Source organism: Lissotriton vulgaris, chromosome 12, assembly GCF_964263255.1.
Source record: "Lissotriton vulgaris chromosome 12, aLisVul1.2, whole genome shotgun sequence".
Lineage (NCBI taxonomy): Eukaryota > Metazoa > Chordata > Amphibia > Caudata > Salamandridae > Lissotriton > Lissotriton vulgaris.
The window spans coordinates 151,409,645-151,435,716 of NC_141700.1; the positions used below are offsets into that span (position 1 = coordinate 151,409,645).

Below are 26,072 nucleotides of genomic sequence, written 5' to 3' on the forward strand. Positions count from 1 at the left end.
TTTTCGTTTCTTAGATACTTTAGATGCTCTCGATTAATTCAGACTGTGTCCCTTTTACCAATTCAGCTATATGCCAACAAGGCACTTTACATACGTGCAGAGGATTGACGCTGCTTTTGGATAGGAAAGGGTGAAGAGACATATGTACCAAACTAGGTGTGTACTTGGGCAGAGGAAACATACAGGGTCTAGAGAGGTATATGTGTTGAATTCTCCTTAGAAACACTGCCCAAGCGATGCAGTCACACATGCCCCTGTAGGCTCTCGGGGCAGCAGGCAACCAGCTCCTCAGAGTGCCCTGGCGGTGCTTTTCCTCTGTATGGTCACAGACTCTGGCAGTAGAGCAGAACCCACTACCATGAACATGGAGAGGCTCTTTTGTAGGAGTGACATGCTCCTGGGAGCAGCAACTTGCGGTGGAGGGATGGTTATGGGTAATTAGGTGGCCAGTCCAGTTTTAATGGTTGAATATATCCATCTGCAACATGCTACAGGGACGCAACCGTATTTTGGGTTTCTTCACTTGACGTTCCATTTACAGCAGCCAGACAGAACATTGCTGACATTCTGATCTTATTCAAAATCATTAAAAATAGTTTTCATGGTGTAAAAACAAACCTTGCCGGGCAACCACACCAAGAAAAGGCTTTCGCCTTTAAAAAGCCAAAACTTGCAGATGGTGTACTGGATGTAGTTATAGACATTTTCCTTTCCACAAAAAAAAGAAAGACATCCTAAAAGAAATGCAGAACAACCGCAAACAGGGTTGGGACGAACTGTAGAATGGAATGTTACTCCTTTCAAGTAAGTAACGTAAGAGCTTCTTGTAGGCACAGTACTACCGAGAGCTGAGATTGCCACTGAGATTCTTGTTCACAGGACAAAATGAAGACACAAATATAACACACCGATGCCAAATAATCCCGTTAAAATCGCTTATATTTGAAGGGAACAGACATTTTATTTTCTAAAGAGAACATGCAAACACACCAACTGATTTTATTTTAGTAGGTAGTTAGTACTAAATGCCAGTGGGAGACTTTTTGTCTACAAAGATTTAAGAACAACTGAGTTCCGGGAAAAAGACTGGAAATGGGCTAGTCGACCACTCACTATTAATGTTAAAACAACCCTTAGCTACTTTTTACCCAGCTCTCTGCCGTTCACTTGAAAGGTCCATGCATGCGTCAGGTATACAACTAGCCCCATGGAGGCCTTCGCGAACCCCACAAAGTGATACGGGGTGATCCTGCCTACTGTGGACAAAGCAGTCACCTACCCCGCTCGAGCTCTGCACTCTGACTCCAAAATGGAAATGTATCCACTAGGCAGACAGTTTGTATGTTCTTTGCCCTCAAGGAGTGACTGAAAGCAGGCTGTTCCTATTGCTCTCGCAGATCTTATGAGAGATAAACAGAGAGGAGTGAATAGCAAGGAAGAGGGAGTCTTTAGGGCAGGTGTCTTCACATTGTGGGTCAGTTGCCCCATGGTGGGCACTAATGTCTGGGGGCAAAAGGATTGTGGCATGAACTGTACCTTCTACATGCACTTCACAATTGCTTCTGAAAACCAAAAGCAGTGTGCCAGGGTACCTGGTATACTGATGCTTTTAGGAGGTACATTAACATCGCAGCAATATATGAAATGCCAAACACGCAACTCAGGGAAAACAAAGGTAACAATGGCAGCCTCTTTCATTACTAACTCCTTGGGCAGCATCTGCACATATCTTAGATATTATAGCTCCCTTACTTACTGTATATTATTTTTCATTTAAGATACGTTTTGTTTATTTAAAAAAAAATCGATACAGCCCAGTGTTTGCACTGCCCTTCAAAGCCCCCCTTTTGATCTCACTCAAAATGCTTGGAATTCTTTACATGAAATGCGTGAATTGAATGTACAACTCTATATTAGTGTTTGCTTGTCTCGTAAGGTACTGTAAGAAATAAGTCACTCCTTGCTTCAATGGGTTAGCTAGGCTCACAATATTTATCATGAGAAATAATAATAATAATAATGAGAAAATATGTAATTTAGGAACGTTTATGAAGGGAGGGGGAGGATTTTGCATTGCATACAACTATATTTTTGTCGGGGACATACAACGTTAGTCCAGGATTTACGAAGACATGACTTTCTGAAGAAGGAACCAAGCACATCTCTTTGTGTCAATAGTAACCGCTTCTAAAAACTCCCAGGATGTGTGTCAATAGTAACTGGCAACTCGCTTCTAAAAACTCCCAGATGTTGATTAAAACAACTACAGTGCAGGTTAAGGTGCGATTTGACATTAGTTTGAACACGTCACAGCAATACTTTAAACACACCACACAATGAAGCACAATTTGCTGAAACTCACCAGTTCCAAGTGTTCCTCCGTCTGAGAGCAAAATTAAGCAGAGACAAAATCCATGTGGTGGTTAATACAAAACTAATGTAAGTTCAAAGCACTCTGTGTGCCTTTGAAAACCCACAAACAGAATCATTCAAAAAATATGAATAGTTTCACGCGGCACTCGAAGCTGCTTTCATACTAGTATACCGCTGTCACTACAAAAGTCACATTTTGACAACAAAATGATATGCTTTCTATGAAGAACGACCGCCAAGTTCTGTTAGTTGTTTCTTTTGCTTAAATACTGAACACAAGAAAAGACTACAGACCCAGCAATTACACCTATTAAGATTATATAAGAAGCATGTATGAAAACGAGGGATTTTATATATAAATAGGAAAAAAAAACCTGTTCATACACAGTCCTTACACAATTCCAGTACAAGACGTTTAGCCCATAAAGGGGCATGCGCAAAGTTGCCCAAGTAGCCTAAGCGCACTAGAGACCAAAGTACTGCGGGAGACAATTCTATTTTCATGAGACATTTATTTCCCACTAGGACAGTAGTGGACATTCCATAATAATCTAACACTTCTACATTTACTGGGCGTGACTCATGGGGGGTTGACGGGGGAAGGTAAAGGCGTTCGGGAGGGATAACAACTGATTCTATGTGGGATAGGATCGGGGAACCTTGAGCCTAGCAATGCAATAGAAGAAACTGCTGTTTTTGCTTTATAAAGTTGATGTAAAACCCAATAAAGTATATATTTCTTTTTTTAAAAGACGTTTATAACCCTAAATTATTTTAAAATTCAAAAATACACAATTTAGAATAAAATATAACATTACATTTAGCAGCCGTGAAAGATGCTATTTTGAACATTTGGAAACTTAAGTCCTGATTTAGGCACAGTACATCACAACCAGCAGCTGCCAAGATCTCCTCGCCAAAGCTTTTAACTGAGGTGCCAGCAATTGCCTCTGTGCCAATTCAAGCCTAGTTGTCGCCAGCAAATACTTTTAGTAGTGGTTATGAAGAACCAGATTAAATATTATATTTTTTCTCTTCTAAAGGCAGGTAATGGCAACGAGGAAAATATTGACTACTATGTCTTTCCAGTCAACCAATTAATACGAATAAACTTTCTTCAGTTCCAGACATAAAACCATAAATACACAGCAATAAAAAAAGATACATTTTATTAAAAGGAAAGAGAAATAAATAGATAAGTACATCGAAAAACATTCATACCTTAAAAATCATTATGTAAAATGTTGATTTAACAACACCTGTCACCTAATCATTACTACATGTACAATTCAAATGTTGTGTGTTGGTTTTTTTTTACGTAAAGAAGAATAATAGTATTAAACCCTGAGGAAACCATCACGAATGGTCGGTCCTGCTGAGCTTTAAGGATTGCTCCCCTCACTCACACAGCTCATCCTACTCTCCACCGCATTCATTAACTGTCCAATAAGGAGGCTTGTCTACAGAAATTGATGGTTAACACGTCTGGAAGGTCACATTTCGAGGATTAGAAGTTGTTGCGAATTTATAAGAACCTTAAATCCCCAAAAAAGGAGTTGACTACTGGGGCCTCGCTTTTATGACCTTATTTTTTTTTTGTGTGGAGGTGATTTCTTCTTTGAGAAGATATCGGGGAAGAAATTATTTTCCTAGTTTTGATCCTCACACATGAAGCAACAGGGCACTAAAGAGGCTGAGCAGAGTCTAGTTTAATAGACCCGCCAGGTATGTTTATGCTTCTAACACCACAAGGTTCGTCGGTTACTCTATGAGTTGTATGCTGCCATTAAAGGCTTGCTTGGAAAAAAATGACAATGCTGGTTACAATAACTGAAAAAATAGCGTGAATATCGTTGTTCAATTAATTTGACATATGTTACCAAAACTCCATTCACTCACCAAATGGTGCATAAGCCCTTTCCCGCTCTGTGAGGTGATGACGCGCAGGTCTGGTTTCCGGCTGTTGGGCCCGAGCTGGTTGCTCTGTGATGGTGGAGGAGGGGATTTGGCAGGGATGACTTTACCCATACTGTTGCCGTTTGATACTGGAATGAGGCCGGGGGAGGCCCTGGCACTGATATACCCGTTTCCTGAAGACACAGGCGACATATACAAATCAATAATTTATAAAAAAGAAAAAAGAAATTTAGATGCAAAGTTAAACTACACAAAGGCAGACCTTGATGAGATCCGATCTAAATAGTGACAATTTTTGTCCAGATTACTTACGGTACATTTCATCACTCCAGTCCCCAATTCATCATTAGAGTCCTACTTTAGCAAGAAGAATATTGGATGCCGGAGACTAGCAGCCCTGTCAGTCCTTGAATGTGAAAATAGGGATCCTTGTAAACAATAACAGTTCTCAGGGCAGGGAAAACACTAATGTATAGACAAAAACCCTGAGCAGCTATGAATACATGTACAGTACATTTTTACTAAATATATGGGTCAATAGACGAAGGCATAAAACTTGTATATATTTTATTATAGACTAAAGCCCTGATTTTGTTGTCGGTTGGAGGCTTTCCGACTGACATATTCGGTTTCAATTCTGACCACCTTATTATGAATACGGCGGTCGGAATTGAAACCAGCCAGCCATTCCGGCTGGCTTCTGACGGGCTCAAGGAGCCAGTCGGCAATTCGGAACCGGCATGTAATACCTTGAAGACGGCGTCTCCGCCGCTGAGATTATGATGCTGATTTCCCACAGGCTTTTCATGTAGGTAATTTCCGACATGAAAAGGCTGTCGGAAAGCGACATTAGGGGCCCCCTTGCCTCAGCGGCCTCCGGTCGCCCCCTGTTGATCCCCGCACCGCATGGCAGGCATGTTTATTGCATAAAGCTTCTTGATTTAATGTTTTGTTATTCAACATTGATTATTGTTTTCAACATAGTCCTATAACATTGACATAGGAAATACAGGATTTAAAAAAAATGTATGTATATATTTTATTGTTTCCATGAGACATGTAGGAAACTAGAAAAAAATATATGAAACCTTAGGGTGTCAGCTGTGCACTGCATAGGCTAGGATGTTTCCGGGTCCTCGCACCTAGAAGTTTTACACAGGAGTTCGGGCTATATCCCACAACGCAGTAGCAACCAGAAACAGAACACAACGTTATTTGATCCATAACCATGAATTTCAGTGTTGAAGCAGTCATTCGGTGTGCAGGTCTATTCACATACACGGATGTGAGATGCCTGCCACGTGGTTTAGGGATTAACAAAAACTACCATTTCTCTACGGGAGCTTGCGACCGTACCTTGTGCAGTCGCATCGTAATTGCCGAGTCGGGACCGCTGTCTGACGGTCGGTTGGTTCTGCATCCGCGGCGATGTCGGTTGGAGGCAACACCAACTGACATTGTAATCGGGCCCTAAATCACTTTTTAAAATCCGAATATACAAAATACATTGATTAATTTCAATGTAACAATTAAAAAGACAGTGTAAAAATATCCCTACAGTCATTTGTCCACTGTCTTTTTCAATTGATGTTACAGTGTAAATTATTCATTGTCTTTTTTATATCAGGATTTTAAAAAGAGATTTAGTCTATAATAAAATATATTGAAATTGTATGCCTTAGTCTATTGTTATATTTAGAAAACATTTACTGTACATGTATTCAAAGCTGCTCGTGGTGGTGGTCTATACATTAGCCCCGTGAATCCTTTACGTTTAGGTAAATTGGCTCTCTTCCATGAATGATAGAACTGTCCCCACCTCTCCAAAGGTGTACTCTGATTTCCTGCATTGGACCCGATGCATTTGGAAAATTTGATTGAACGGGAAAGTGTCTGTCTAGGACTTAGACGGTGACGAACTGTAAATTAGTAACGAAGAGAACTTGTAAGTCATATAGAAATAACCCCTCTGCCTCTCTTGATCAGTGAAGTCGTACCTATACAGTAAGTAAGTACCTCTGTCACTGAGATTGCGGTTGACAGGACAGTGCCAGGGCTGTGCTAGAAGCCTTGTTCACCAAACTCTTCTCATGGTATGTGGTCCAGTTCACTTTCTCAACAAGGGACACTGCGTGTTGACTGGAATGAGCGCCCCAAGATATGTCACCGTAACATAAGGCAGCACAGAACTAGCCAGGCATTGATTGGTTCCTGATACTTCTTCTGACAAGTGAAAATTAATTTGCTTAATCTGTCAGGCAAAAGCAAAATGTCAGAAGGATAAATAAAGTGCAAAACATTCATTCTGCAACACAAGCTGTATAAAGAATAAAAAAGAAAGCTAGAGTGCCAGGTGCAGCACTGGGACACAGACTGTACAGAGACTGCTCTGGGTAGAGACTGCTCTGGGTGAAGGTTGGTGAGGAGGTGAGGCCAGGCCATGAGCAGGAGCCAGATATATTTGAAAAGTGAAGGAGAAAAGGTGTCTGACTTCATCTAGAGTGGGGGTTCACGCTTCCGGAATAAACACCTGGTTTGTTAACAGCGAGAAAAATGACATTAAGCAGACATTTTCATTTCTTGAAGATTGATAATGTCAAACTTTCATAAAAGAAACTTAACAGCAAGTGTAGTATTGCAAAAAACAATGTGAGTACCACTGGTGCAGTACACAATAAAAATAGTATTCACTACAAAAGTTCAGTTTGAGAAATGTAAGGCAAAACAGGCAAGTGATGTCGGTTGCAGACTCTTAAACCAAGAGTATTGTGCTTTCTATAAACTGTGAAAGTCACCTCAATCCAGGCTGAATCTTGCTTCCACCTCTCCCTCCAACAGTATTACTTGGTAAGAAACGAACGACGTTATGAATTTTAACCTAGAATTACTCAATGATTCATACAAAGTGAAACATGGAAAGTTCTGCCTTGGCGCCTGTCAGCACATACATATCATATCAATGTGCTTGAGGACTTCAAGCTGGAGTGAAGTTGCACATTCAAAGTCATCTGTCGGGATGAAACTTCTGGTCAAGCACAACCAATGCATGGAAAATATTCTGATTATCTGAATGTGTGAGTTCTGACAGTATTCCGACTAATACTGGAGCAAGCAGTGGAATACAACGAGTATGCTACTGTTGGGCGCCAACTCAGCTAAAGCATTACTAGCTGCGGCTCAGACAAATTTCAAGGAAAGGATGTCTACTTAACTCAGTAAGCACACAGTCAGAATCAAACAGATTATACCATTTAGGGAAAAAATAAAAAAAGAGCGATTGTCTGGGTGATGAGGAAACAATTTATGGGACCAACTGGGCAACACATTTTCAAACGGTTTTCTTTGCGTACAAGACGATTGGTTTAAGATTCCATTACAACTATGTCTGGGAGGAAATGCAAGTCGTCAGTTCAAGAATTATGAGGCCAGAGATTCTAATTACTGAATGTTTTGCTTATCCACACAGTGTGGGTCTTAGTCAAAATACTTTGGGGCCGACCGCAGGGCCGAGGCTTTCCACCCAACATGGTAGGTTTAAAGTCCGACCGCTGTATTAAGAGGACGGTGGTCGCAGTTTAAACCTGCGGGGGAATATGACTTTGTTCCGTTTGGGTCAAGGAGCCTGTCGGTCAGCTGGAAAGGCAGCATAATCCCTTTAGAACAGCATATCCGCCGTCGGGATTATGATGTTGGTTTACGACAGCCACTCCATGTCAGCCTTTCCGACATGAAAGGCTGTTAGAAAGTGACATTGGGGGGCCTCTAGCAGGGCCTCCTTCGCCGCTGGCCCTCCACATACTGCCGTGGAGGGCAACTATGGTGACCCCCTCAACACCCATGCAACAGGCATTGTGAAGTGCCTGCCGCACAGTGCAGGGATGTTTAAAAACTTACATTTTTCAATGGGAGCTTGTGCTGCAGCCGTTTTCAGCCCACCGCACGAGGTCGACTCGAAAAATTGAGATTTCCGAACGCACTATGTGAGGACGCATCCTAATTGGGAGTGCAGAACCGCCGACCGATGGTTGGGCGGTTCCTTTCCCGCAACGGTGTTTTGCAGACACAAGTCCGCCCAACATTGTAATGAAGGCCTTTGTGTCTTAGGGTTATCATATGATAACGTTAGGGACAAATAAGATTTAGGATTTCATCGAATTAAGGGTCTTATAAATTAAAACTTATTTAACCTCAAATATCTAGTGACTGGTTTTCGAGTGCGTTTTATTAGCTTTTGAAAAGATTGGAGAAATTGAGGCTGCCCCTTTGAAAGTCAAGAACTACTTCACAACTGTATGTCTACCATCATTTTTGATTAGGAAAATCGTTTTTTTTTTGTTTTTGCTGAAGCATGGAATGGAAATAAAACACATTATCCATTTTCTCTAACTAAACTTCTATGATACTAGGCACAATCTGTCTTTTTATCTTAAACAATCTAAGTGATAATATAACTAAAAAAGCAATCCTCAGCCAAATCGTCACCACCCTTTACAGGTCTTGGTCCGTCAGGTAAAACAATACGAGGCTAAAAATGACTCAGAAATGAAATATGATTCAATAATTTTGACTTGCGCAGTTTACAGAACTCTACCCAATTTAGGAAGAAACAATAACCTTCCTTTCGAACGGAGTTGGTTCTGTGTTTTTGTTTTACCGCTCATCTTTCCCTCTTCCTGCTGACTCTTGGGCTTGCGCCGGGACACTCTTTGATTAGCTGTGCGCGCTATAACAGACCCCCCCACAAAAAAATTGATTAAAAAATCTAAGACACTGTCGATAAAAACGAAAGTTTGATATTTAAAAGGAATAACTACTACCGAACATTTGATGTTAAACATGGCAGGGTCAGAGAAACCTAAAAAACAAAAGGCGATAAGGTGGAGAAGAAGTGCTACGCTTTAGCATCTTGGTCAGACAGTTCAGTAGGTCAAGCGAAGGAATATTTACTGTTACGATATGGAAGCCCAGAAATCACAGCACGAGTCCTTCTAATCACCATATCCAATCACTTCGCCTTCTTCTTGCACATTTCTTTGTAAAGGAAAAGGGGGCATTTGGGAGAAGGGTGGCTAGATTCCACTCAGAACATACAGCTTTAGTAAAGAATTATCCTACTAAGCCAATGCTGTCAATGGCGAGGCTTTTCAACCAGCGCCTGGCTCGGCCAAGCTGGGCTATTTTGCCTGTCTCTGGTTTCAGTGCAGAGAGCTAAGTGCATTATTAATAAGATCTAAAGCTGCAGTGGCCTCGCGCTTCCGTTGCTCTCCAGGCTCGAGCGCTGCATGTATTCAGAGTGGAGGAGGACATAAGCGGCCGATCACCTTGATGCAGAGAGCTTTTATGTCGAGGTAATTGCACTGCGCAGGCTCTCACCGGGCACTATACATAAATGAAGTGTCTTGTTATGCAGCATCACAAACAGTGGCAAGCACGCCTAAAGAAGACGGAAACCCATGAAGGGACAATAAACATGTGCACATGGAGCAGTGAGCGGTCTCTGGTATGGATCATGTTATTTGTAGGGTGGCCATAAAACAATAACTGGGCCGATGTGCTTTTATGGTCTTTGCTGGCTGAATGAACAGTTGCGGCCCATGCGGGTAAGGGTGGTGGGGCCAAGTGGGGGTGGGGGGATTTAGACAGAAAACACGCAAAAATTAAATAAATAACAAATTTTCCCTCCTCCACGTCTGTTGAACCACCCACTGCTCTTACCTGCATGGGCCGTGGCTGAGAATAAGGGTTCTTTGACTGACTCACTGAACTGAGTGAATGGACAAACGCTTCCCTGACCTGATCTCCAGCACGCCACAATGTAGTAAAAAAGTTATATCAGCTAATGATGATGGCCCGCACACAAGGAACTCTCAAATAAGATACTAGACAGTCACTTTTTATTAATTTTTCATTATGCTTTGGTATTGTGTTTAGACCCACTTCCAACTTTTTGTTGCCACTTGTAGTATGGATGGCAACATTAGAAGTCAGGAGCAATAAATGGCTACAGTAGGATAATGATAGCAATTTATTTTTTACAGGGGGGAGCGATATTACAACGAGACTGGAATAAGGAAATGTATGTGTAGATTTTGGAGCAGGTATTGAAGGTTTTCGCATATTATTTATTCATTATAATTAAGGCTCCCTGCTTTCCATTTTTACAGATTTTTAGAGATAAATACAGACAGAAAACAACAGGATGCCAGTCTATATTTATTTTTAAAAGCTGAATAATACCGAAAATTGTCCTTCCTGTGAGTGACTCTCCATGCTGTCTTTTGAGAATTCCAGGATAAAAGCTGAGCAGATAGACATGATGGAGAATTAGAAAAAACATGCTGAAATGTCCTAAAATATAGGCATTTGTCATCATATGTTTGTAGTATAATGCCAATATTTACTTGCAGCTGTAGTATTTTGCTATATTGGACTACTTAATTTTCAAGCATCAAAGTATGTGATCTTGTTTATCAGTTAAATAATGTTAAAATATACCTTTTTATGACTGGATTTATTCTCAAAATACAAAATAAAAATGGATAAATACCAATAAGATAGTCAAAAAATAAATATGGATAAACACAGAAGGAAATGTTACATATATAAATACCAAAAAAAAGAAAGCCCTAATTACAATCTCCAAACATCAAGCAGTCCTCATCTTCTCCATGGCGGGAGCTAAACACAATTCACCTTCTCGGATTCTGCCGGTTTACTACCCCACAATAATCGCTTCCATGGGGTGCAACAACGCTCTGGAGAGGGCATGGCCTCCATTTGTACAGCAGGTGCAGTGGCACCCGGGTTCAGAGCGGCCAGGGGACCCTGAATATTGCTGTATATCACTTCTAAACAGCTGACAAGAGGCCCCTCTCCTTCCTTGCACTAAGGCCCATGACACACTAGCTGTGATACAGGTCTGGCATCACCTACATCATTTCCAATACAACTCTCCGTTAGCGACCAGGATGTGGAAGTGTTCAGATCAAAGTTGAAAGGCTGGCAACTTTACACTAAGTGGCCCTTAGTCAGTGAGGACCCCAGAATTTAAAATTCATAGAATATTTGTGCGGTAGATGGGCATTATGGTGCCCCACTTTTATTTTAAAAAAATAGTAATAATTTATCAAATGTACAAATCCACAGCTATTAAGCATCTGTCTTAATAGAATGGAATTAGACAGGCGCGCCGGGAAGGCCTTGCAAGAGTTGAGGAGCAGAATGGCACTCTCAGAGTAGCACGGATCATTCTAAACTCATTCGTTAAGCACCTGCACTATAAGAAGAACTATCTTCTTGGAGCACATCGTCCACGTGCAGAAGATCTTGCCTTCCCTCACAATCTTGAGTCTCAATGGAGAGTGAGTGGTTGTGGAGGGAGAGGACACTGACATCAATCTAGATGGACAACTTTTAGAGGGCGAGGCGAGTTCTTAGGGCAGGCGAACCGACTGAAAGTCTCAGGTTTGTCTGGAGAGCGTAGATGAGTCAAAGATGAGTGACAAACTTAACACCTGAGTGCCAGTGACACCCTCTAAAAGATGCTGAGTTGAAGAGATACGGTGTTATCAAACTTTTCAAAAGGAATGTATTTATGTAAAACCAAGGGATTGCTCACCTAAACACAAAAAAAAGTGTGTATCGTAATGGAACTCATGTGAATTTAAGAAGGAACCCTTTTTTACCCAGTCTTCTAATGTGCTTCAAATCGAACAATAGAAGTGCAGATACTCACTATTTAGAGTCACTGTTTGCTCCTGGGAAGTGCCTGTACTCTGACATTATATTTATTACAGGAGCTCTTAGAAGTGCAGGCACTTTCCCTCTCAAATTAAAGTGTGGGTACTCAACACCGGCCCATTTAACGGTGGCTGGGCCATGCTTCAGACAGGACAGCCTTGCACAAAGCACAGCTCTCACTTTAGTGCACATCTGCCTGGCCTGCCTGGCCTGCCTGCCCTGGCGCACGCGTCAGATAAAAGAATGCAGAGGTATCTGACCGGGTTCCAAATCAATGCGACGAACATCCGCAGGCCTTGTTCCAGGGAATCAATAGCGCTCAGGGGGGACTCGAATTCCCTGTAAAGGTCAGGTGCTCTCCGAGATCCTTATCTTAAATGCCGCTGCAGCGCCTTGAACAGCTGTAGCCTAGCTAACCTGCTAGACGAAGGCTGCGAAGGCTGCGCGGGGCGCATGCGCGCTGGGAGGCCGCTTCCGCCTGGGGCGTCGTCTGCAGTTACGCTGAGCGCCGCGCGCTCGCAGCCCGCGCGTGGAGTCTCGCGGGTTCTGGGCTCCGGCCGCTCCGCTCCTCTTTCCTGCAGAAGTGAGAAGAATGCGCGGAATCTGCAGGTGACGTCAATGCTGACATTCACGGAACCCGCCGAGCCGGGCTCTGGAACAGCCGCTCTCAACAGCTGATGTGTGCGGGGGGGGCGGGGGCCCGGAAGCTACACTCTTCAGAGACCTCCCTTCTTTCCGGCCTCAAATAAAGGTTTAAAGCCTGGGACAATTTCTAACACAAACATTCCAGGTTTCCATATATTTTGACTAAATGCAAATAAAATGTAGTTAACAAGGGCACACGTGCGAGCTGAGGAGAAAGGGAAAATAATGCACCATGCAACTTGGCATCCTGAAGGTTTCCTCGCTCTCATCTGCAGGCAGGGCTAGCTGGGCCCGGGCCCAGGGCGCCAGTCTTCAGAGAGCAGCCCTTTAGTGGTCGCATCTGTGGCAAAAACGGGTTGTTGTCCTGAATTCCGAATCCAGTCCTCCGTGAAGGGAAAACGTTTGCCCGCTCTGGGTAGACTCTGACGGGCAGAGCTGAGTGAAGCCGAGGCAGCGAGCGAAGATTGAAAAGTGCATCAGACCTGCCTACCCGAGAGCAGCCCTCCCAACAGCGGCCTACGGGATAAGTGCTTTGGTCTTTAAAAGAAGCATTTATTTGCAAGCATTTAGGAACACGAACATTTCGCCTTTCGGGTTTTCTGCATTGCAGTGCGGGCATTTCTTCCGCGCTCCACTCAGTCCTTTGCTAGTTCGTTTTTGCAAGTACAGGTAATGCCATTGAGTGTCTTAACTTGCCAGGAGCAGTGCTTTCAATGGGCCGGTACTGAGTACCAGCACTTTTGTCTTGAGAGGGAGTACTGGCACTTCTCAAGAGAAATGTAATACTTTTAATTGGAGAGTACCGGCACTTCTCAGATACAAGCAAGTACTCTATAACCGAGGGCCTGCACTTCTATTTTTCCATTTCAAGCACTGGTCAGGGGCAGAAACAACAGACTTGAGCTCTAATCAAGTGTTCCTCAGTCAACCAACTTGTGTGATCCTCGGCCAATCACTCTACTTCCATGCGCCTCAGTGGCCTTATCTGCCAGAAAGAGCGCTAACAAATACGTTAACGTTAAAAATGTTGATGTTCATTAGCAGTGATGCGTTAGATATATTATCAAGTGCAAAACAGATTTTTTACCTAGAAACTTATGTTACAGAAGAGCTGTAAATCTACCCATTTACCAAATGTGATTTAGGGTCGTCAGAGGCAGCGCTAGCTACACTGCTTTGATCCATCTGACCCCTGGGCTCAGAGGTGGTAAAAGCAGTGCCAAGAATAAAAGTTTACAACTGTGGTTAGTTTTTGCATCTTCCACTTGCATTCTAGTTATCAGTATTTTAGTTCTGCAAAATAAATGCAGCGTTCGGAATATGAACTCGTCTGAATGAATTAAAAAAATAAATTAAAAAAAGAAAACATTTTTAAACAACCTGGTGCCAAGTTTAATTATTGTTAATACATGAAAACCTCCCCTTCGCGGCCAAAGTTGCAGAGAAAACAGTCAACAGGGAACTGACTCAATTGATCGAAGAGAACGCTGTCCTGGCCCCATCCCAATCCTGTTTCCGACGCAACCACAGCACCGAGACCACCCTACTCGCCGCCACAGATGACATCTGCACCCTCCTAGACCAAGGCCACTTCACACTCTCATCCTACTCGACCTATCAGCGGCCTTCAACACCGTCTCCCACCGCACACTAGTCACCAGACTACACGACGCCAGCATACAAGGAACAGTCCTGGGCTGGATCAGTTTATTCCTTACCGGAACAAGACATTATTCGCTGGGAAGATCTGGGTTCAAATATCCTGTGCGGTCACTTTCTGTGATTTCACTTACACTACCCCTGGTATTCTGGTGAATCAAGGTCCACACAGGGACTGCATAAATACATTAACGTCTGCAGCTACACCTATTACGAAGGAGAAAAATAGTAAACCAAACTTTGTAAGCACTTGAGAACAGGGGCGTAACGCAAGCCCCTGAGGTGCTTGGGGCCTCCAACCCACCAGGCGGCCCATAAACCTACAAGGGTGCCCCCATTCAGCTCAAGACCCATGCACATTTGTCAGAAATGGGAGACAAGGGAGCCCCTCATCACAGTCTGCAGAGAGTGGGGCCATCATTTGACTTTACGCCACTGCTTTGAAAGGAATGTAAGATTCCTAAAGTGCCCTTCGGCTTAAAATATAGCTGAAATGCTTTTCAAAGTGTGGTGAGGGGTGGTTAACCCCAAACACTTTTCAAGGGAAGGTAACCCTAAACCTTTTTCAATGTAGAACACACATATTGGAACAAATGGTGCTGCTTTGTTTCTCAGTTCCCCTTTACATTCACCATCCTTTTTGTTGCTCTTATGCCGGAAACCTTGAGCTGAGCCAGCAGAAAGTGCTGAAATCTGGAAGCGCTCCAGATACACGTGTCCACAAAGCCCTAACCAGACGGAGCACTTGCTGAACGCAGCCACAGCCCAAGAAACCTCTGCATCAGCCCTATTAATGCGCTGTTTACTTTCGGCTGAAACCAAGGCAGGAACTCAAGGGGCGGGTCGCCCTGCAGAAGTGCTTTCTTCCCTAAAACCCAATGAAAGTGAAATTATGGCCTACGGTGGGTGTTCTCCATAAAGCAGCTCCAATCTGTTTTTAATATGACTCTGCCTTGTCAGTTTACATGTCGCTTCCTGGTTGTGATGTCACATGAAAATTGGCTTGTAGCCTCGATGAAAACCATCAAAAGAAAGCTGCCACCAACATGGCTGAAATATTTTAAAAAACAGGCTTGGAAAGGTTTACCTATGGTCTTTTTGTAAGCTAGATTGATGTCAATGTTAGAGTGGAATATGGAGATATTAACTTGCACTCTTTTTCCAGCAAGCAGGCAGAACAGATAATATTGTTTCTTTTGGGCCCCATAGCTGCACATGGTTTTTAGACACTGTACTTGCTACAGATATACCCTTTCCATATGTCCGTCTTACCTTGGACTCCCAGGAAGCAGCTTTCCTCCGGAGCCTTCTGTTGTGTGCGCTTTTAAGACCAGTGACTAAGGCTGTTGTTGCTATGGTTATTGGTGATAGGTTTTTATAAATGGCCTTTGTAGATGCTGCTCCCTGCCGTTAGGGCAGCTTTAACTGTAAGCCTCGCCAGCAGTCACAGTTGACGTCTTTCTACATCGCCACACTTGCGACCACATCCCGCTGAGTGTTCAAGTACTGCACGAACTGCTGCTTCTCAGAAAAATCTCAGTAAAGGCGCTCAGTGGACTGAGGAGTCCAGAAGGTGAGATAAGGCAACAGTTTTTGGGTGCAGCCAGTATGCAGAACTAAACAGTAGGAATAGGCTAAAAAATCTGTTCTTTTCAAAGTGGCTGCGGAGCTCTCTAGTAGCAGATTGCCACTCTGTTCCAAGTGACAACAACTCTGCACCACTTCAGGGCGCTCTGCATTGCAGACCAAGCACTAGAAGTAACTGAATGAAGCAACAGTGTTGTGTACCAATAGGGCATGTCGCAGCCTTTGCTGAAAGGCCTCCTTTTTATTATTATTATTATTTGAAAGTTTTATATAGCGCGAACAAGATCTTTGCAGATATCAGAGCGCTTTACAGTGATAGCATGTAGCATGTAGCAGTTGAGGTAGTTAGGTACAATATGCATAATTACATAGGTAGGTCAAAGAACAACCGGAGGTAGATAATAGGTGAGGTAGTGTCAGTACACGGTACATAGTCAAACCGTTGCGCCAATAATATAAAAGTACAAAAGTATGCATATACTTATTTAAACGTGCTGCAAGTGTTTTTGGAGATAACATAAAGGTGGGCATAGTTGAGGTAGGTGCGTGCAGGATGTAAAGTCACACAGGTGCATCAGTAGTACAAAAGTAGGGATGGTTGAGGTGGTGTAGGTACAGTGTGCAAGTCAGACAGGTGCGTCAATAGTACATCAAAATACAAAGAGGGAACATATACAATCAAATAAGTCATAATACCAGTGGTACAAGTAGTACAAAGAGGGAACATATGCACTCAAATAAGCCATAGTACAAATAGTACTAGTAGACCAAGGGGTCAGGCCGGTATTACGGAGCGGATTCATGAGAGATACAGGTTAATAGATCATGTGTATTTAGCCATGAGGATCGCTTTTACTTCTTTCTTAAACAGATTGTTGGAGGAGATGAGCCTGGTTTCAGGAGGAAGTGAGTTCCAGACCCTGGGCGCCATTCCTGAAAAGGAGCGTTTATAGGTTTTTTCCTTTCTGAATCTTCGAGGTTTCAGCAGGAGATTGTTTGTGCTTCTAGTAGTTCTAGAGCCACCCGAGATTGTCAGCTTTTGAGTGAGGTAGCTGGGCGAGTTATGGTGTACAGCCCTGTGAGTCATGCAGGCGATTTTCAGATGTATTCTGGCTTCAAAAGGCAGCCAGTTCAGGGATTTAAAGTCAGGGGAAATATGCGAGTGTTTTTTTGAGCCAGTGATGAGTCTCGCTGCAGCGTTAAGGGACGCTCTAAGGGGTGCCGTAGTTGTTAGTGGGAGCCCGCAGAGGGCGATGCTTCCGTATTCTATGTGCGGGATGACTATAGATTGTACTGCAGTTTGGAGGTCTTTGGCTGGAAGGAAGGCTTTAAGTTTCCTCAAGGTATTGATTTGGAAGTTCGCTCCTTTGGTTGCCTTGCTGATGTGCTGCTGCATGTTGAGATTGGCATCAAGTGTTATGCCTAAGGATTTTGCTGAGTCTACGACGGTAGGTTGTACATTTAAAGCTGTTAACTGCTTAAGCCATGTTTGAGCCGTGGAGATTTTTGCGGGAGGAGAGATCAGGAGGAACTCAGTCTTCAGGGCATTGAGTTTGAGGTGATTCTCTGCAAGCCAGGACTGGGTGTTTCTGATCGTGGTGTTCAGGAGCATGATGTCCTTGGGGGATTGTATTTTGAGATAGAGTTGGGTGTCGTCGGCATACATATGAAAATGAACATTGGATGTCTGTAGCAAAGTAGTGAGAGGTTCCATAACTAGGTTGAACAGTGTAGGGGAGAGGGAGGATCCTTGTGGGACGCCTAGTGATACAGGTACCGGAGAGGACATCAGGTTGTTGCTTTTGAATCTTTGTGAGCGGTTGTGTAGAAAGGAGGTGAACCACTTGAGAACAGTCCCTGAGATGCCCATTCTTGTGTTTAACAGTTCGAGTAAATTCTCATGTTTAACTGTATCGAATGCTGAGGAGAGATCCAGAAGGATGAGGAGGCAGATATCGTTTTGGTCTAGGATTTGGAGGGCGTCGTCCACTATGTGCGTCATGGCTGTTTCGGTACTGTGCCCTGCACGGAGGCCTGATTGATGAGCGTTGAGGAGATCAAACTTGTCTATGTGTTTAGTCAGTTGTAGCTGTACGCATTTTTCCAACAGTTTGGCGAGGGTGGGAATATTTGTAATAGGACGGTAGTTGTTTAGATCAGTGGGGTCTGCTGTTGGTTTTTTTAGTAGAGGTGTGACTTGTCCGACTTTAAGGGCATCAGGGATGGATCCTTGTTGAAGAGAGCTATTGATGATTTTAGTCCAGAGTGGGAGGAGCAAAGGGGTAAAGTCTTTTACAGCGTTAGCAGGAAGAGGGTCAGTGAGGTGATTGGATGGTTTCAGGGTGCTGGGCAGTCTGCCAATTTCTTCTTCGGAGTAGGTGCTAAAGGATGACCATGTAGCATTGTTCTTTGGTACAGGCGCTGCTGTGAGTTGGGGGTTGGAGTAAAGGATTGCGTCATTGAGGAGATCGCTTCTTATGTTGTCGCTTTTTTGGTTAAAGAAAGCAGAGAATTCTTCACAGGAAGGTGTAATGCCCATGGTGCTGATTGTCTGGGGTTGTTCTTTGGATTGTGTTCTGATTAACTCAAACAATTTCCTTGGGCGGTTTTTCGCTTGGGCGAGCTGGAGGCTGAAGAAGTCTCTTTTTGAGCGTTTTATTTTCCTGAAGTAGGCATTTCTCTGCTTCTTCAGGCTTTCTAGGTGCAGTGTAGAGGGGTCTGACCTCCAAGTGCGCTCTGCCATTCGCATGGCCCGTCTATCCTCATTGAGGCTCCCGTCATACCATGGGTTGGAGATCTTGGACGAGACTCTTTTCAGTTGCATGGGTGCAGCCTCATTGATTATTGTGGACATAGCATTTAGATAGTGGTCAGTCAGGAGTTGAACGTCCGTAGCGCCAGACGGGGGAAGTAGTAGATTGCAGCTGTTAGGCGGTAATGAGTTTGGGTTGAGTTTTTTCATGTCCCTTTTCCAGACTTTGGGCTTAGAGGGTTGCAGTGGGTTAAATTTAATTTTTTCATTGATAAGGAAGGAGACAATATGATGATCTGACCAGTCACAAGGTTGAATTGACTCCAGTTGAATGGCGTCCTCTTTGGCGATGATAAGGTCGAGGATAGCACCTTTCTCATGAGTCGGGCTATTGCATATTTGGGTGAAATCAAGGGCGTTGAGGAATCTTTTGAGGCTATTAACCACTGTGTCACTGCTGTCGTTCCAATGGAGATTGTAGTCGCCAAGGAAAACTTGGGTATTTTGTCGTCCTGAATTGGTTGTTATTGTGTCCATGAGTTGTTGGCAGAAGGAGAGCTTGTCTCCAGGTGGGTGGTATATGATGTGGAGTGAGCAGACCGGTTTGCTTTCGCTTATGACATCAAGGCAGAGGTATTCACAGGAAGTAAGAGAAGGGGCGGACGCTTTAGTAACAGCGAGATTGCTTCTGTAGATACAGGCAATTCCACCGCCTGTCTTTATGGGCCTGTCAAGTCTAATTATACAGTAGTTGGGGGGGACTAGTATATCCAAGATAGGTGTAGAGGTATCTGACAACCATGTTTCAGTCAGAATGGCCAGATCTGGTTCCTGAGACATGATGAGCTCGGCGACCCCCGCGGAATCTTTTTGGGCCGACCTGCAGTTGAGAAGTATGCATTTGAGGCTAGGGGCGCAGAGGGTGGAGGCAGGTTCTGTAGTGATGGGCACATTAGTGAGGTTGTTAGGGACGGCGCCTCTGTTATCCTTTTGGTGCCTGAGGGGGTTAGAGATGATCGTTGGGATGGGCAGGTGGTTGGTGGCTAAGCGATTTTGGGGAGCCGGGGCGTAAGATTGGAGAAGGGCGTGTGTCTCGTGGTCTGTGAACGTATTGGCAGTGCGTCTGGGGCGGTTGGTGGTATTGCGAGAGGGGATAGAGGTCCAGTGTGGGGGGAGTTGTGTGATAGGGCGAGTAGGCGGTGAGGAAGAAGTGTTGTTAGGTGTAAAGGGAGTATTGCGATTGGTGGTAATGCGATTGTGATTGGTATTGTGATTGTTGGAGTTGCGAGAGGGGATAGAAGTCCGGTGTGGGGCGTGTTGTGTGGTAAGGCGTGTAGGAGGCGCGGGGAGAGTGTTGTTAGGTGTAGAGGTGGTGGTGGTAGAAGGGTGTCTGGGGTGTGTGATGAGCAACTCTTTGATGGAGTGTAGTTCTTCTTTCGAGGAGGGAGGACATGATCATGTCGAGTGTGGTGTTCGGCGCGGAGTTGGGGAGGGGTACAGGCGATGAACCGGCGAATAGGTTGTTGGAGACGGGTGAGGATCGGGATGGGGAAGTGGAGCTGGTGAAGAGGTTGGGAGTGTTAGAGAGAGGATAGATGTTAGGGATGGTGTTGGCGTTGTCTGGAGGGGCATCAGTGCTAGGAGGGGAAGGGTGAATGAGGGCGGTGTGGAGGCTGGAAGTAATGGGGGAGGAGGAGGGATAGTGGGGAGTGAGAGTGGGGGGTGAAAGGTTGAAGGAGGGATGAAGGCTAGGCTGGAAGGGAGTGCTAAGAATGTGGGGCGAGATAGACGGAGAGAGAGCCAAGTTATGTGGGGAGCAGTTGGGGGAGGAGGGGTGTTCTGAGAAGATTGGTGTGGAGGACGGGACAGGCGTGCAAAGTGTAGTGGGGGGTATGGGAGGATGAGCGGAGGGGTGAGGGTAGGTAAGGGGGATGGTGGAGCGGGTGGAGTAAGGGGGAGCGGGGTCTCTGTCTGAGATTGAGGGGTGGTGAGGGGTAGCTGCCGCAGGTAGGTAAGTGACTATGGTGCTGGGTGTGTAGGTGAGAAGAGTGTCGTTCCGGTGCTGAGCTTGGTTGGGGGTGTTAAGGGTGGGTGCTGTGTCGTCAGGGGTGGAAGGACAGGAGGTGATATGAGTGAAAGTCCGAGGATTGGATAGGTGCTCCTTGAAAGTGGGAAACAGATTGTCAAGAAGTTCCAGGTTCCTGTCTTTCGCTTGAATTAGGACAATCCCGTTATTGTAAATAGTGATGGTGGTTCTGCCTGGGAAGAGTTGGGATGGTGTGATGGAAAGTGTTAGGCCATGGGTGGATTTCCTGGTGGAGGAGACGTTGAGTAGGGTGAGAAACGCTTTTTTCCACTGAGCTCTGCGTGTAGTGTGGAAGATGATATCGGTGTTCAAGGGTCCATTGACCGACGAGAAGTAGGTGTCGGCAAAGGGGGTTTCTGGGTGGGACTTGAGGAAGCCGTGTTTGAAGCGTTTGGCGGCTTTTTTTGGTGAGCACGTGTGGGTAGTTGATTTTATATGTGTGCTTGCCGAATAGATCCATGTTGCAGGTTAAATAAATAAATGTGCTGAATGCACGCTACAAATGCCTCCACAGTTTACAAGGCTCCAGAGTGCCCCTAGGGCGCCAACGTGTCACCAGTGCGCTTACGTGACTCTAGTGACTCTAGTGAGCGACCAAAATACTTGAGGTAGCAGTTGGTAAATTACAGGAGAGGAAAGCAAGAAATGGGTGCAGAGATTTACAGAGTAGTGCATAATACAATTGGAGGAATAATTCTGAAAGAATAAGAGCAGAATACAGTTGCAACGCAATCAGTTACACGCGACAGGTAGGTCCCCTGGGGCGCCAATGTGACACTAGTGCGCCTAGGGCTCCAACGTGACACTAGTGCGCGACCAGAGTACTTGAGGTAGCAGTCGGTAAATTATAGGAGAGGAAAGCGAGAAGTGAGTGGAGCAAGATTGACACTAATGACCAGCCAGAGTGAATGAGGTAGTAATCAGTGCAAGATATATGAGGTAGTAATCAGCGCATATAGGAATGAAAAGTGTAAGGGGTGCAGGTTACTAAAATGCGACACATCTATATGCAGTCGTGAACGAAATACAAATGCAATCTGAAGATACATGAATCAAAAGTGACAGTAGTGTGCAACCAAAAATATATGAGGTAGCGATCAACACATACCAAGTGAAAAATAACAATACTAATAATAAAAAGTGAAAAATAACAATACTAATAATAAAAAGTGCAAGATACATGAGTCAACAGTGACAGTACACGATATATGAATTAAAAGTGATGATAGTGAGCAGCCAAAATATATGAGGTAGCCATCAAAACATACCAAGTGAAAAATAATAATAATAATAAAAGTGCAATCATTAAGAATGTACAAAAAACGACTAGAAGTGTAATACAGTAATAGAAGGCAGACACTCTATCACAGGAAAGTGAGTGGATGACTAGTCCATGATGGCAGCCAGGGAGAGAGAGACCAATCTAAAATGGCCTCCAAGTAAGGGCGATAGAGACAGTAGTCCTCTGTCTGTATTTGTTCCTTTGAGAGCAAGGCCTGGCAGTTTCAGTTTCTATTTGAGCAATCCCTGGGAGTCTTATCTCTATTTTGGGGGTCCTATGCGGAGGAGTTACGAAGAGGAGCCTCGTGGGCATCTGGCTCGAGGTACAGGAGGGGATTTATTGCTTCTGTTAGTGAACTCAGCCATTTTGAACAAAGGAGAATTTAAAAGTGTGATGCAGTAAATGCCTTTAGAGTGTGATGCAGTAAATGCCTTTAGAGAAGTCTGTTTGGTAGGTAAACCGATGTCGACAGCAAAGTTATGCACAATAAATGTACCTTGTGGAGTAGTAGAACTTTTTCATTTTCAGAATTAAGCACATGGCAGTCTGTAATGTCAAAACAAGAGCCGAAATTAAAACTAAAATCTTTTGTAGGTGCGGTGCTAATCCAAGGATCAAGCCTGTTACAGGAAGCAACAGATTGAGGATGATTAGATGGGAGTAGTTTGACTGCAGCTGGAGCAGCGTCACATAACCAATTCCAAAGAACAGCTGAAGTATAGCAAGTGCCATCCACACTGAGGGTCTATTGGAGATAATTGCATGTAGTTATGAAATTATCGAGGCACTCGGCTCCCGCTCCCTCAGCCAGACCGCAGATGGGGGCGACGACACCCGTTTCCCGCTTACCTCGCTCCACCACGGCAGCTCCCAGGGCAGCGGGGCAGAACTCCTGCTCCTCTCGTCTCCTGCTCCCGCTGCCAGCTGCAGGTGGGGGCAGGCTCTTTGATCGATCCACCGGAGCCCGGTAGCCCCCTCCGATGAATGCTGCAGCTAACCCTCCAGGGTCCGCGGGTCCTCTCAGCAGCAGGGGGGACCGACTGGATTCACAGCCGCAGGGGGAGTCCTGCTGCTGTCCGCAGGGCAGACATACTCCCGAGCCGCGGCCCCTCCCGCCTCCGTAGGTGGCACTGCTTGCCTCGCCGTATTCCGCGGGGCTCCACTCCGGCCGCCCACGTTCCCCCTCAGCTCCACTCCCGCTGGCTCCAGTATATATGGAATCCGTCCCAGGCACCGCCGATGGCAAGGGCAGCCCTGGGTCCGTACACACAGAGGGGCGGGGGGGGGGGGTGTCTTGACTCTCTCCAGCGGACGTCCCCGGGGGGCGACCAGGTATCTCCAGCGACGGTCCAGGGGGGGTGGAGAGACCAGGGCCCCCAGCAGGCTTCAGACCGAGCCACAGTAGACTCCAGGCAGCCAGACGGTCGATCCAGGCACCGCCGTTGGTCCGGTGAGGCGGGGGCGAATCGGTCCTCTCCCTCGACGATCCCAGCCTCCGAGGGCTGACAATAAAAGACCAATTATCCTGTCGCCGTTACTTGCTTGCGGTGTCCAAGGGTGTCCAAGGGTGCTGGGTGCTAACAGGGATTAAGTCCAATATTGGAATCCCAAGCACTCGGAGCTCGAGCGTAGAGCTCCTACCCGGTGGTTTACTGTCTAAACTCCACCTGCCAAATTCAGAGAGGTCTGCCAGCCCCGCAGACATCTCAACTTGAAATACATCTTTTGACTTGAAATACCCAATTTCCTCAAATCTCGCTTAGGAGGTACTTAATTCTCAGTCCAAACAGCAGAACTCTGACATGATGGCATCAAATATTTCATATTAAAGCTTAAAAGAACACAAGAGATCACTTGGAGGTTGCATAAAAATACCAACTTTGACCAACAAATACTAGAACTAGTTCTAAATTAAGATGCAACTATAATTCTCTTAAATAGCAGTTCACTGTGGGTTCTTAATCACTAATATTATGATGTGGATATGGAAGAAACCATTTCTAACTGGTTAAGTGTAAGTTCTAACAGCTTTTGTTCAGAAAAAAAGATATTAAAGACTGGTTCTTGTTAATGAAAGCAAGATGTGCCATAAGAAAAATGTGAAAGACTCAACAAACCAATGGATGAAGAAGGCATGCGGAAACCCCCTATAAATAATTAAATGTTATTTATAATGTTACTAAAATCAGAAGGTTTTGGCAGACGAAGTTCTTGCACTCACTGCACCTTGGAATCAAGCCACACCTCAAAGGTACGGCCACTTTAACTGAAACACACCTAGGGATGCTTCTGTTGCAAGGCAGAAGAGGTGTGACTTAGCAACTCGTGATGTACTGCTGCCTCTTTGGGGTAGGTTAACAGCGAATTCCTTAGAAAATCTCCTTTTCTCCACCGGTATTACTGAGATAAGAAACAAAAGGCATGGATTGCTACATAAGAACATTTCCAGAATGCAAGCTGGATAGCTAAACATTTCCATGGACGACTCTTCCACAGGTGCATGCAAATATTGTTTTTCAGGTCCTTTAGTTCAATCTAAAGCTGGTAAATGACTAGTTCTGTTACCCAATGAAGGCAGCACTGACTGTGTTGAACAAACGCTCCTGCTTGGCTGGCTATGAACCTTCGACTCAGCCGCCTCGCGTCTGGGGTTTTTGGATCAGAGGCGCAGCCCTCGCACGCACGCATGTTCACGTCAGCGTGTTCCTCTGTGTGCTGCATGGTGGAGCGTGCCGAGGTGCGCCGCGTGGAAAGGGCGGGAGTCGGCCGGGACTCGAGCCACACTCCCGAGGCGGCGAGGGAGGGCGCCTGGCGCCGGATTAGAGGACACGGCCCATCAGAGGTACACCTCGGCTGGGCATGTGTCAGAGGCAGCAGCAAAACAAAAGAGCTCTCGGTACAGGGGAATACAATGATTTCACTGCAGGCCTGCCAAAACCAAGTCTGTCACAATTCATTGCCGCGGAGGTGTCTTGTGCCCGCGCCAGCCCAGGGAGGCGGTGTTCCAGGACGTCTCAAAGCTGTCAGACCGAAAGAACGAACTTCGCTTCCATTTTTATATTACACTGGCACGGTACACTCAGTGCTTAATTTGTAAAACATGAAGTGCCAGGGCTCTCGTCGGGAGGCCTCTGCAGCTTGCAATACCCATTGTCACTGCCAGTGCTGCCAACTACAAACAATCACACTCCTACAGGTTTGACATTTCAGACTGTTCCTATCCCCCCCCCCCCCCCCCCAAGCTATAAGAATGGCTTGGGCGGCAGGTAGTTGTTTTCAATAGATACTGAATTAATAAACAACCGTTCTGCTCATCTTTAAATTGCACAAACAGCGCCTCCATGTGGCAGCTGTCATAAGTGCCAGGGTTGACAACTAAGGGCCAGTGCAGAGCACAGGAAACCACTGGCTCAAATTAAGCACTGGGGCCATTCCAGTACACAGATAAACGGATAAAAGCAATGGTGGTATCTCGAAAATACAAACAGTCGCAGTGAACCAGTGTGTTGTGTACCATAACGGGTTACCAAGATCGTAAAGCGAAAGCGACTAAATGCACTGGAGTGAAATATATTTATATATGGCAATTTTACAAAAAGGCCATAAGGCCGAGAAGTTACAGAGACACAACCCTTCGTCTGCAGCTTTCCTGTGGTTGAACTTGCCTCGCAACTCACAGCCCCCCTTGTGTGACCTGCATTTCCATAATTAATATTGTGTCTTTACTTACTATCCTTGGCCAGGGAGATGCCAAATCCGGGCAGGATGTCCCCCCTGACCATCTCCATGCCACCCTGGAGTTCATTCGAATCCTTTAGTGGCAGTCTCATGATTCTCTCTCTGGGCATGCCTTCTTCGGCACGCTGTGCCACAGCGAGCGGGAACACGAATCACTGCGGCTATTCTTCCCTGCCAGATGTGGCTACACATCTTGTCCACATCTGCTGAGGAAGTGGGGTTTAGATTGGAGTGAAAAAACAGTGGTGAACTTGAAAGTAAATCTCTAGCGATGCCCAGCCCCAGCCTAACCT

General features: G+C 45.1%; 1 protein-coding gene across 4 annotated transcripts in view; it reads right to left on the reverse strand.

Moving 5' to 3' along the window:
- MEF2D (myocyte enhancer factor 2D) overlaps positions 1-26,072 on the reverse strand; it is a 456,242-nt gene that overhangs the window by 26,472 nt on the left and 403,698 nt on the right. For 2 of the 4 annotated variants that reach the window (XM_086947640.1, XM_086947638.1), the window contains exons 8-9: positions 4,273-4,463; positions 2,363-2,383 (exon numbers count right to left, since the gene is read on the reverse strand). In XM_086947640.1, the coding sequence (XP_086803766.1) occupies positions 2,363-2,383; positions 4,273-4,463 (212 nt within the window). The remainder of the gene's footprint in view (positions 1-2,362; positions 2,384-4,272; positions 4,464-26,072) is intronic. The other 2 variants (XM_086947641.1, XM_086947639.1) reach the window with 1 other exon arrangement.